General features: G+C 38.9%; 1 protein-coding gene across 5 annotated transcripts in view; it reads right to left on the reverse strand.

Annotated features, from left to right (window-relative positions):
* Positions 1–14,043, reverse strand: part of Nek1 (NIMA related kinase 1) — a 122,691-nt gene that overhangs the window by 57,867 nt on the left and 50,781 nt on the right. For all 5 annotated transcript variants that reach the window (XM_048455726.3, XM_048455724.3, XM_048455725.3 and 2 more), the window contains one exon: positions 7,929–8,031. In XM_048455726.3, coding sequence (XP_048311683.3) covers positions 7,929–8,031 — 103 coding nt within the window. The remainder of the gene's footprint in view (positions 1–7,928; positions 8,032–14,043) is intronic.

The following is a 14,043-nucleotide window of genomic DNA, read 5'->3' on the forward strand; positions in this document are numbered from 1 at the left end:
GTGACAAACTGTTTACAGAATTAAAATGAAAGATAAGGAACTAGAAACAAATGGAGCATCATACATTTGAAAAGTCTATGACATACAGAGTTAATGATGGGAGAAACAAATATAATTAGAGGTTATAGGAAGGTATGATTAAAGAAGAATTGTTAAAAAGAGACAGGACATAATTAGTATGATAAGGCCCCCCAAATAATGACAGTAGGGCACCAAAGATAACAAAATGCTGAAAATACAAATCATAAAAGGTTCAAACACAATCTTCGCTGCTTTGATATTCTCCAGCGCTGTCTACAGGTATAATCACAGATATCAACTCAGCTACACATAATGAGACATGCCAACTCAGAAAGGAGGACAGGTGAGTCAATTACCTGGGCTTATGTATAACTGAGTAAACTGGATGACCATATTATATTACTAGAAACAACTCAATGTCACTATACAGAAGAATGGATACATGTGACTATATGCATGTCAATTACTCATCAGGACATACTTAGCACTGGTAAATTTTATTATGATTAAATTATACCATATGTCAATTAAAAAGAAACCTCTTTTATGGAAACCTAGGTAGTATGTTCTTAGATGAAATCCTTGCAAAAGTCAGTACTCACAGGCACCTCCTCTGAAGGCAGTGAAAGTGTTCTGTGTCAATACAAGGTGGTCGCATGCCATTTTACATCTGTGCAGACCTAACCAAATATACAACACAAAGGTGAACCCTAACATAAACCACAGACTTTGATGGTTATAATGTGTCCATGGAGGTTTCTCAGTTCTAACAAATGTACCATCAGGAACAGAATGTTGGTAATAAGGAAGGCTGTGCACATTTGGAGGCAGAATAAATGTGATTGGAAAACTCATTTTCCTGGGAACCTAAAGCTGCAATTAAAAAAAAAAATAATCAGGCTGGTGAGATGACTCAATGAGTAAAGACGCTTGTTATGCAACCTTGACAACCTGAGTTCAATTCCTGAAATCTAAGTAAAGGTGGAAAAAACTGACCCGACAAAGGTGTCCTCCAATTTCTATGTGCAAATGCACACGCGCGCGCACACACACACACATACAAAATTTAAAATAAAATTTTAAAAAAATTAAAAAATAAAGTCTAGCTTGGCAGTGGTGGTGCACACCCTTTAGTCCCAGGGAAGCAGAGGCAGGTGGATTTCTGTGAATTCAGGGACAGCGGGGGCTACACAGTGCAATCTTGTCTGGAAACACAAGCAAACAAAAACAACAAAGAACAAAGTCTGTACAGTTGTTCCTTGACCTCACCTCACCTGTCATCCCCAAATGTGGTCTAAAATTATGAGCAAAGGGAAAATTCTACAAAGACTGCCAAGAAAGAAAGGGGAACCACTCAATCTATCTATCTCTCTGACTCGTACTTCTAAAGCAGGCACGCTTTACTTTGCTTTGGACATCAAGATTCCAGGTTCCTCAGTCTTTGGACTTGAACTAGTTCATTTTCCACGGGGCTTTCAGGTCTCTTCCAGAGACTGGGGACTGCCATATTAACACCTTACGTCTGGATGTTTCTGGCTGCCTAGGCTGTGTCACTGCCAGCCTCCCTGGCCCACAGACTCCCACACTGGAACTTTTCTACTTTTGTGACTGTAAGTCAATCTATCAAATTCTCTCTTACATATACTCTAATGTTTCTATATGCTTTGGTGGATAATCCTGCCTAATACACTAGTGTACATATTCTTGTCTAACATTTGATTACAAATAATTACAGAGAAAGATTACACTGACTAGGGAATGATGCCCCCAGTCCCTCGCTACCTGTGGCAGGTGGGAGAACTATCCCTGAGGTCATCAGAGCAGGGAGAGCTAGTCCTGGCTCCATCAAGGACTTCAGCACTTAGGAGAGCAGTTCCTGCAATTTTCTTGGCCACACAGTAGAGCTGGCCCTGGTAGTGTGGGCCAGCCCCAGAGCTGGGAAACTGGTTCCACCCCTTGCTGCTTGCTCCAATGACAGCTAGCCAGGGAAGTTCTGGAGAGTTCACCCTGGTAGTGAGAATGAGGGGGAGCTGGTGGGCTGACCCATCCAGCCACTACCCAGGCCTGGGGCCAGTCCTGAAGATCCAAAGCTGCAGGTTCTCCATGACACAGGATAACAACAGGATATCCAAGAGGAGCCCCAGTGAGGGCTCACTATTAGAAGTTAAGGCCATCCAGCCAGACCAAGGACTCACTGCAGTGAACACTTAGAAGTAAAGATGAATGGGTTTACTGTGTGACTTACTGTATCACATCATAGCTTCCATGAGGAGATTTTTTTTTAAGATTTTATTTTGTTTTACTTTGGGGGAAGGTTGCAAGGACAGAGGAGGGATATGGAGGGATGGAGAGATAAATGGGATTGGGATGCATGTAAAATTCACAAAGGATCAATAAAAAGTTTAAAAAAAAATTATACTCGCCCAATCTTTGTATTTCTACTACTCCCAAACTGCTTAAAAATAAAAACAGCCTTGTCAAATTACTCAATCATTAAAACAATATATGACACACCTATCCTAAAAGAAAAATACAAAGTTTTCACACAATCACATCTTTGTAAGGCAGTTTTATAAATACACAGACCTAGGTACTAAAAAAGTGATACTCCCGCACTGATAGAATTTATCTTGGTAAACTAATACTCCTAAAGATCACTGATGGGCTCCTTCTCTGCACTGACAGAATTTATCTTGGTAAACTAATACTCCTAAAGATCACTGATGGGCTCCTTCTCTGCTTCCTGGCCGCTGAAAATGCAAGCAGCTGTCACATGCCTCTCTCACCAGATGAACTGCGTCACCCGGAACCATGAGTCAGAATACATCGCTCCCCCCGGAAGTGGATTCTTGTCAGGCATTTGGTCAAAATGGAGAGAAAAACAAAACAGAAAACTAGTTCCAAAAATGAGATGGTTGCACCAATTAACTTGGCCATGCAGTCTGGAGGCTTTCATAACTGGTTTGTGGAAAGAATGTGAAAAGGTTTTTTGTAGCTGTGGCTAAAGAAGCCTCAGAAAGCTGTGAGCAGAGATTTCTGAACATTTCTAGCAGGAGCAGGAAAGCAGGAGGCTGGGAGGAACTCAACAGACCAAAGGCAGTGGTCTTCAGTTCTGATGTTTTTCAAAAGTCTGACCTGAGACTCAAAGCAAACCACACACTTCCAGTATGCAATGCACAAGGTACGCATCTCCATTCCAGCAGTTGTAGTGTGGAACACTCTGACAAAAAGCAGCTTAGTGGGGGGAAGGGTTTACCTGGATGCCATGTGCCAGTCTATCACTGAAGGACACCGTGCTTAAGAACTCATCCAAGGATTTGAAGCAAAAAACACGGAGGAATGCTGCTTGCCGGCTCACCCACTGGCTGCTTCCAGCTTCAAACCTAGCTAACTTTCTTAGACAACCTATTACCTCTGGCCTAGAATGGTACCACCCACAACTAACTGGGTCCTCCTAAATCAGATAATAATCAGGGCAGTCACCTCAGAGGCATGCCTTCAGAGCAGCCTGCCAAAGACAACGCTACATGAGATAAAGTGATAGCAAGGAAAGATTCAACTAAAGTAAGACTGAAACACAGCTTCTGATCATCGGAGCTTTAACGGGTTGGGTAGCTTCCCCAAGTAAAGATACTTCTGCAGCAGCATGGAGGGCTTCACTCTTGAGTTGATTCCTTCAGTCACACTAGTTCCACATGATAAACACATCAGGTTTATAGCACCTCCCACACCATCTGGTGTCCTTTGTAACTTGGGCTTTACAGACCACTCAAGAGCTTACTGCAGCGAACCTGACCCTTTTGTACACTGCCTAGCCTCAGTAGCTTTCTGGAACCTTTGTGCAAGACTGTGTGACTGTATCCAGCCTTGTATTGTGCATGTCTGTAAATCCTGGAATCAATTAGGCAATGACAGGTTCTGTTGTCAGCCTGAGATGTGGTCTGACCTCAATGGCCCATAGCTGTAGAACCCTCAGAGTGCCTGTGTAGCTCAAAGTGTGAAAACATTAATTAGAAATATCTGGAATGTTTCCCTGTTTAGGGACTATCTTTTCAAATGAAAATTTTTGAAATTGGTTCACATTATTATACCCTGTACTGTTGATTAGTAGGGTCTTGCTCTAAAGACATCTCTCCTGTTTTTTTAATATAGAGTTCAGGGGTTGCTCTTTAACCTTCCTAGCAATGACAACTCCTGCTGTACAACTTTAACCCAACTAACCTCCTTTCCTCAACAACTATTTTGACACAGTAAATCCATTCATCTTTACTTCTAAGTGTTCATTGCAGTGAGTCCTTGGTCTGGCTGGCTGGCCTTAACTTCTAACAGTGAGCCCTCACTGGGGCTCCTCTTGGATATCCTGTTGTTATCCCGTGTCATGGGGAACTTTTTTATTGCAGTAAGCCTAGAGAAGTGAACAGGAAGCTTGCCACAGAACTGTATGTTCCACTGTCTTGAGTTTTCCTTTGCCAACGAAGTAATGCATGAAGTACTTATGTCCAGGCCTACCCACAGTGAGGATCTATCTACTGGGAGTGTCGAGTTGCTAGGAAGGGAGAGTCACTCACTTTTTGTTGAGAACAAATGGCTGTTGATAAGTTTCCCATGTTCCACTAGAGGGCCCCACACTCACACACATATGGGCACACTAGCTGGATTTAGTGGGTATTAAAAAAGACAAAGTTGAGAGGATTTTAAGTAGATATACAGTAATAGTGGACAGATAAAACCATATTTTATCATATTTTACTATATCACTTATATTATATTTTTGTGTGTATATATATATATACATATATATGAAATTCTGAGAAATAAAACTTTTTTTCAGTCAAAGAATTGCTTATAGCCATAACAGAACAATGTGGTTAGATCTTCACTAAAAAATTTTTTAAAAACTTTGGTAACATACAAGGAAACATGGTTTTCCAATACTGGATAACAGGCAGCATGGGGTAGATCCTTGTGAGATGGAAAGCAAGGGAGAGAAGTCCGAGCCCCATGACTGCCCCACTTGCCTGGTCAGAGCTTCTAGGCAGCGGCACTAAAGAGGAAACTCGACCACGGGTGGAGGTCCCTCCTAGTTGAGAAGAGCTTGTGTGGAGATTGGCAGGCTAAAGGCTAACAGGATTTGTGGTCAGAGAGCAGAAAGCTGCACAGAGGAGGGCTGGGAAGATAGAGAGGTTCTTCAGAGTCTCTCACTGAGTGACCAATTGCTAATAATGCCAGCGGTTTAATCAGACTGTGTGATGGAAAGTCCTCGGAAGCAGTAGGGCACTGTACCCAGCACAGGTACCCACAGGCTCCGCCAGAGCAGAAGGGCCAAGTTAGCATAAGGGAGAACACCTTTCCTTACAGCCTCCAGGCAGTTTGAAAGTCAGCCTTCATTGACTAAAATTACTTCTAAATAATTAAATCCCCCAAATAGTTAAAGAATAGAAAACACTTGAAGATACACAGTGTTTGACAGAGTATTATAAATTATAAGGCATATTAAAAATAGGAAAAATATTTTTAATAACAAAATCTTAATAACTGAGACTCAAAAATAGCAGAGAAGACAGAATTTGTAGATGAAAAATTAAAACAGCTATGATAATGACATTCTATACTTTCAAGGCAGAAACAAGAGTGTTATAGAGACAGAAAGTAAAACTATAAAAACACCCACATCAATATTATCAGATGTGAGCTGAGCTGGAGGTCAGAGTATAGCAACAGTCTATCCATCAAAGCCCTGGGTTTATCTCTAGTGCAGCAGAAACAAAACAACAGGAGATGAGGAGCAGCAGGTCTGGGTGGCCTCAGCAGAAGATACATCCTTAGGGACACGGCAACAGAAACCACCAGAACGAGCTCAGAGAAAAAGAAGAGCAGCACCAGTCGTGGAGAGTCACGGCATTCTAGTGTGTACACAAAGGTTATAAAAGAAAATGGTCGAAAAACCTGACCCCATGAAACTACTGACCGGGAAGAGAACTCAGGAACGATCTAATAATCAAATAGTTTCCTGAGTCAGAGAGGAAAGGCGTATAATACACACAGGAAAAGATAAGGAGTGACAGCTTCTTGTCTGAAGACAAACAGTCCCCACCTACAGAATACCCCCAGCAAAGACGTCTGTCAAAAACAAAGGCAAACTGCAGGCTGTGGAGAATCCCTGGAGCAGGCTGGCTCGCTGCCAAGATTAGACATACTGGTAAACTCTGGGCTTGATTAAAAATCCTCCAAAAACTGAGGCAGAAGAGTTACCACAGATTTCTGATAACCTTGGCTTCCACACACAGTCAGATGCACATGTGTTCCCATACTTATGGTAATGCATACATAACATACATACATGTGCACGAAAAGACAAAAGAGGTATGCAAAATGTTTCTTTTCAGACCTACAAACGCAGGTTAAATTCACCACAAAGTATTATTAAAGTATAAGGAAAAAAATAAAGACATTTTTCTCAACAAATTCTGCAAAGTGCCTTTTAAAACAAAATACAAGAGGAAAGTCTCCAAAATTAAGCAAAATAAACTGAAGATAGAATTACAGGATTAAGGTAAAACAGTAAGGGGAAAAGTCATTACATCATGATAGTTCTAGTAACTATTACTTTTTAAAAGATTCTTTAAATTTTATTTTAAATTATGAGTATGTGTATCTGTCTGTCTGTGGGTATTTACAAGTGAGATCAGGTACTGATGAGGCCAGCCAGAGAGGGTGTTGGATCCCTTGGAGTTGTAGTTACAGGTGGTTGTCAGCCCCTTGATGTGGGTGCTGAGAACCCAACTCGGAGCCTCTGCACGAGCAGCAAGCACTCTAACTGCCGAGACATCGGACATGTATTTCCAAATTAATTTCCAAATCGGAATATAACTGTTCAAAATAATAACCTACAACAAGAGTTGGGAATGCTGGTGCATGCCTATAATCCCAATACTCAGTCAGGCATAAGGATCTTGCTACAAAGCAGTTTAAAAGCTCTTTAAAAAAAAGTAAGCAATCAAAATTATTTCAAATGCTATTAACACGGAGAAGACAAGAAATCATCTTTACCCATCTAGAGAAGGGTCACAAATACAGATTCAATTCAGATATTAAGAAAGTAAATTGGAGAATATGTGTTAAAAATATAAAGAGTGGCCAATTAATACTATGTTTCTATAATATAATCTCAAAGAGAAAAAATCTTATATTGAATAACTTAATAAACTTACAAAGTTACCAATTAGGAGTCTTTAATACATGTGTGATAAGTCTAACAAAAATACCTTGCAACATATTCTACATGATCAGGAGGCTCCGCGGGGAGAGGAACTGACAGAAGCAATCGTCAGTTGCTTTATGAACAAAAGATCAAAAGACATTTGCGGCACACTGCAACTAGAACTACTGAGAATTTTAACTACTTAGATGATGACTTCAGACTTAATATTTTCTTAGATAAATGACTTAATTTTGTAATGGGCTTAACTGTATATTTTAAAGTAGTTTTATTTCTGGTATGCTTTTCAACAAATACCGTTTCATATATCTGCACTCACACATTTATCTCCCTTTTTTCTTCTAAAAATCATTGCTACTTAAAAGTATTTAAAACAAAAAGCATATGAAGGGAAAAAATCTAGCAATTTAAGAACTTATTTCTCTACTATAAACATCTAGATTGTCATACCCATTTCTACCCTTTATAAAGAACAAAATGTAGAATAATAATGTAATTTCACCTTTGGCATGGAAGATACCAATAAAAGATATAACAAAACAGGTTAGTGAGCAAAATATATGAAAATAAAATCTGTACATTACATTCGAACACCTTCAATGTCTTTTATTTTATATAGACTGCTACATCATAATTCTTTTTACTTACAACACTGATATGTTCAACATCTGAAGAAAAGCTACCATACCACATGTCCTTCGGCCCGGGCCTTATTCTGCATAGCTTCTCGTTTACGCTGCAGGAACTCTTCCACCCGCTTAGCTCTCTCCACAGCTAGCTGCCCTTTATGCCTATTTTGGACAAAGCACAGAGTCAGCCATTTTGAGCGTTAATTTCCAAATTAAAATTATACTTATTATTTGCTTTTTTTCCTTGTAGAACATGAAACAAACAGTTTCTTTGTAAAGAAAAAAGTGTGTGTTGTCTATTGCCTTAATTGCATCATTTACTACTTTTAAAAAGTAACAGCAGTTACTGGCTTTAATTTTTTCACATTTTAATATTTGGCATCTATTTCTGACAATTAGGAAAAATGTAAACACATTGTGTACAGCAGCAAATTAAAAAGTGATAAACATTTACCGAACACCTACTATGTGCTGTTCAGTTATCGTGATAAACATGGCAGGCAGAAACAAACACGCTAGGAAACAATCCGGCTCCAGTAATCAAGAAATTCATAGCAACATCAAGGGAGTTTAAGTTTGGAGAAGAGTTAGAAAGACAAACAAGCTATTGTCTAGGTTCTACTTAGACTGTGGCTAGTACGGCATAAAAACCTTCCTGTAGCTTTTTTGTTAGGGAAAATAAGTTATGCTCTGAAAAAATAAAGTCATGAAATAATGTCTTGTCTGTTACTGTTCCCAGTAACATTTTAAAACATCTAATTTTCATTCTACAAATAATAATTTCTTCAACTTTTTTTAAATCAACAAATTTTAAAAAAAACACATAAAAATATTTGAAATAAGAAATTTAGCTGTAAAAACTTAAAATCTGGGGATGCTACTTTTACAGAAGACCTAAGTTCCATTCCCAGCACCTATGTAAGATGGCTTAGAATCACCAGCAATTCAATCTCCGGGAGATCTAACACTTATGGCTTCCACGGGTACCTGCATTTATGCATACACACACTTAAAAATAAATTTTTGAAAAAAGCCTCTAAAATGTACTGTATTATATCCCCATGAGCGATGGTAATCTAAAGTTCTTACCTATTATTTAAAAGAAATTCTCTAAACGTCCATCACAGGCATTTTCTAGGATTAGGTGACATCTATAACTGGTTTATGAGCCAATTACTATGATGTTCAGCTATTCCTTCCAGATCCACATGACATTTCTGAGATCCACGCTATGTGAGCTTGAGTGAGTTTGTACTAACAAGAGATTAGTTCATGCCTCTGAAGGGCACATATGCTATCCTCTCAGACATACATAATGCACTATAGAACTGAGATCAGTTAAGGGCATCTGGTCTGAATTCAGCATGTCTCTGCATGTATCCAGGTGAGCTGGCATCCTGCTCTGCTACCTCCCTGTTTACGTAAGGCTGAGCTCAAGAGGGTAGATAAAGTATCATGCTGGGACCCGTCATCTGAAGTGGATGACTATCTGGTAAGGTGCTTTTGAGGATCCTGGAAGCATAGCCCATCACCAGCAATTAGATAAAGCCTCCAATATCTCTGCTTTGCATCATGATGGCCTTGACTTCAACATTCACAGAAGTAAAACGTGTTTGTCATTCCAAGACAAGGTCTGTGTAGCCTTTGACAGGATAACACGCCAACTAGCGCACACACTACTAGAACTATTGCATAGTACATCAGAACATGATCATATGTATAGCAACCTTGATTTATAGATTTGCACACTGCTTATGCATACATGATACTATTTGTTTATGTGTTTAAAAGTGTAGCTTCATTCAACTGCTATTCCCTCAGTTGGTTTTAATAAGCTGGTTTATATGACTATTTTCAAACACACACTTAAAATCTTTAATGATTATTTAAACATGATTTCTCTTCTCTTCTGATTTATTAAACAAAGAATTGTTAAGTGTCAACTGTCTGTCATATCAACCTCTGAAGATGAAAAGACAACTGTACTGGCTGCTTCTATAGCAACTTGACACAGGCTAGAACCTTCCAGAGGGAGCTTCAGTTGAGAAAATGCCTCCGTAAGATCAGGCTGTAAGGCATTTTCTTAATTAGTGATCGACGAGAGAGGTCCCAACCCCTTGTGAGTGGTGCCATCCTTGGACAGGTGGTCCTGGGTTCTATAAAAAAGCAGGCTGAGCAAGCAGGTAAGCAGCACCCCTCTTCTCCGGCCTCTGTCCCAGGCTCCTGCCCTGACTGGCTCTGACGAGGAGCTGGGATGGGGAAGTGTTAAGATGAACAAGCGCTCTCCTGCCCAAGCTGCTTTGGCTATGGTGTTCAACAGTAACAGTTGCCCTAACCACAATGTCTACAACAGAGTTCCTGATGAAAAATCAGAGTCTGAGTAATTCTGTGACTTGTGTTAATAATCTATATTAATTAATAATCTGAATAATCTATAACACACATTCTTATGCATTAGAGCTCAGAATCTTATTTTTGCTATTTTTTAAAGCACAAACTATCTATTGCAGAAGGCTCATGGGGATAAGGAGAAAAGAATTTACTTTTTCATTCTCTTCATTAAACTCTATTCAGAATACAGATGAAGTGGCCAGGTGCAGTGGCACACGCCTTTAAACCCAGCACTCAGAAAGCAGAGGCAGCCCGATCTCTGTTGAGTTCCAGGACAGCCTGGTCTACATAGGGAGTTCCCAGGCAGTCAGGACTATGCAGAGACCCTGTGTGGTGGTTTGAATGAAAACGGCCCCCACAGGTTCAAAGAGAGGGAGTGGCACTATTCGACAGGATTAAGACATGGGGCCTTGTTGGAGGAAGTGTGTCACTGGGGTGGGCTGTGCGGTTTCAGAAGTTCAAGTCAGGCCAGTGTCTCCCTCTCTTCCTGCTGCCTGTGGATCCAGATGTAGACCGCTCAGCTTCCTTCTCTAGCACCATATCTGCCTACATACTATCATGCTCTCCATGATGATGATAATGGACTAAACCTCTGAAACTGTAAGCCAGCCCTAATTAAATGTTTTTCTTTACAAGAGCTGGTGTGGTCATAGTGTCTCTTCACAGCAATAGAACTGTGACACCCTGTCTCAAAACAAAAACTAAACAAACCACAACAAAACCAAATAGAAAAAAAAAAGAATTCAGATGCAAGGATATTGTAGAGCACTTAGTACCAGGAATTGTCCTATATTCCCAACAGCAGAACTGCATATGTACGACTCATAGAAATACAAGAGGAAACTGGAGACTAGATAACAACACACACAAATGCTAAAATGAGCCAAGAATTGTGGCAGGAGGGGAATAAGGACATCAACACAGCTATGGTGTTCTTTCACTGGGAAAGTTATTCTAAGACGAGCCTTTCATTTCCCTTAGCCAAAAAAAGGGGGGGGTGGGTAATTTTCTTTTCTTTTCTTTTTATAAATACAAGAAGTAGCAGCAAGATATTGTGGGAACACCATACATTATATTCATGACTCAGATTTATTACTACAGAGGAATTTAAGAAGTTTGAAGGATGATCACAAACACTTCAAGAGGTGAAAAGCAGCATAAAGTATGCAGTAGTCTAGATAACAAGTGATTCACTGCTTTCAGGCACAGCGGTCCAGCGACAGGAAGATAACAGGGAACAGAAAACGAGAGTATTCATTACGCTTCCTTTCTATTTAAAGGTACCCAGTGGAATGCAATCAGGAGAGGGGATATAAAAGTAAAGCAGTTTAAAAACACAAATGTAAAGAGGCACCAAACCACTTCTTAAAAGGCAATTGTACTCTACTTGAGGTCCCAATAGTTAAGAGGCTAATAGGTATGTCATTAAGACACAGATATAAGAACAGTCATACTAGCCTCGTCATACTAGGCAGGCAGAGAAAAATGACACCATAAAGCAAAGCAAATATAAGCGTTCAGTTTCAACTCTTTTGTTTTTACTAATATTTAAGTTATGGGACTTTCAAAAACTGAATTATATGTTGCCTGAATTTCTTGATCTGTAAAGTAGCAAGAATATTACTATCTGTTTCACATTGTTGGTAATAGCTAAATTATTAATATGGTCAATCATCATTATTGATAGTTTATGTTCTACAAGGTCACTACTAAAACTGAATTAATGAATACTGAGCCACTGATCCTAAGGAAAATACAATTAAATTCTTGCAAGTCTGTCACATTTGTCAGCAGAATAATTTATAACTTTGTTTTCTGTGTTCCTGTTTAAAGAAAATTATTTACTATATAAAGTTACTTCTTTATAATTTAACTCAGGAGCAAATATCACTGTAACCAATATATGAATGAAATTTATCTAAAATGTATTTATTGGCTGAGCTAGTTCTTTAGCCCTTAAAAATATAATCTATAATCTAATGCAGTGGTTCTCAATCTCTGGGTTGAGACCCCTGTGGTGGGGGGTTGACCGATCCTTTTACAATGGGCACATATCAGATATCCTGCATATCAGATGTTTACTTTTACAGTTATGAAGTAGCAATGAAAATAGTTTTATGATTGGGGATCACCACAACACGAGAAAGGGTCGCAGCATTAGGAAGGTTGAGAACCACTGCTCTAAGATGATACAGTCCAACTTTTTCCACAGTTTAATGTTCAAAATATATAGGCTAATATATTTTTTAAACTCAGCTTCTATGCCAAAATTATCCTCAATTAAGTTTCACATTAATTTTTATTTCCTAGTTTACAGAACTAGTTACCTAACCTACACCAAGGTCATAACAATAACTAGGTTCTAAGTATTCAAAGTTAACAGAGGCAAAGGTATTCTAGGCAAAAGAAAAGAGAAAACAGATAAACACAAGAAAAGCTTGTCTTCTCCTAAAAGCATATTTTTAATAGAAAAAGTACATAACATGCAAGAACAGATGACAATGTAAACTGAAACATAAAATTTCTAGAGAAAAATGGAAACAAAATACCGAAACCCAAATATATTCTAGTGGAAATGCAGACTGCCTCTAAGGGCTCATTACAGGACTGGACAGGGCAGAATAAAGTCTCTAACCTAGAGGGTATAGTAAAAGGCATTGATAACTGAGAAAAGGAAAGAGATACAAACACAGAGAGAGAACACACAAGAACAGTGGAACATTACAAAAGGTGCAACATGCATGCTGTGGAACATTTGACAGAGCATTGATTAAAACAATAATTCCTCTGAAGACCCTGTATTCATGTCAAACATCACACCAAAGATCCAGGGCACTGAGAACAAGCTGCAGCAAATTCCCACACAAACAAAGAGAAAAATCCTTCCGTAGCCAAGCTTTGGGAAATCAAAGATAAAGTCTTAAAAGAAGAAAACACATACATACAGAAAAGCATGTAAGAATTACATTCAACTTTTCCCCCAGAGGAGGCAAAGAATAAAGTGAGGAAAATATTTAACCGCTGAAAGAAAAAAAATACCCACTTAACCTCTAAACTCTGTAATATTCTTGTAACAAGAAGTGAGCTAAAGACTTTCTCGGACAAAACCTGAAGAAAGCTGTTGTCATTAATCCTGCTTTACAAGAAATGTTAAACGAAGTTCTTCTGAGAGAAGTAAAATAAAGAAGCAGTATGCAGGAAGGAAGAGGTGAAGATGAAAAGTTATCCTATTTACGTTTACCTACCAGATACCAGCTTGTCTACAGTGACAGCAGTGAAGCGGTAGTCTCTTACATGTCTGTGTGTATCCACGCACACTGAGATGGAAGTGGCCTAAATGACAGTGATAACAGAATGGATAGCAGGGAGGAATTAGAAGCATTTTGAGGTCATAATGTTTGAACATATGTAAAAAAGAACTTGGGTTTGTTTTACATGTGTATTGCAAAATCTAAGACAGCCTCTAAAAGTTTACAAAGGAAGCATGTAATTGAGATACTAAGAATGGAATCACAAAAAACTATGCCCAGTTTAAACCACAAAAAGCAGACAAGGTATAGAACTCAAAAATAAGGAAGAAAGGAACATGGCATGAACGGAAAAACATGATGTGACACACACTAACCAGAATATATCAACAATCCCTTTAAATACCAATGACAGAGACTGTCAGGAGTGGAGGTGTCAAAAAAAACACCATTAATAACCATAAAAAATCCATCTTAAATATGAGGATATTTAAGGAAATGGAGAAAGTCATGCTTATTGGGAAATCTGTAACAC

Source organism: Myodes glareolus, chromosome 23 (genome assembly GCF_982192425.1).
Source record: "Myodes glareolus chromosome 23, mMyoGla1.1, whole genome shotgun sequence".
Taxonomy (NCBI): Eukaryota; Metazoa; Chordata; class Mammalia; order Rodentia; family Cricetidae; genus Myodes; species Myodes glareolus.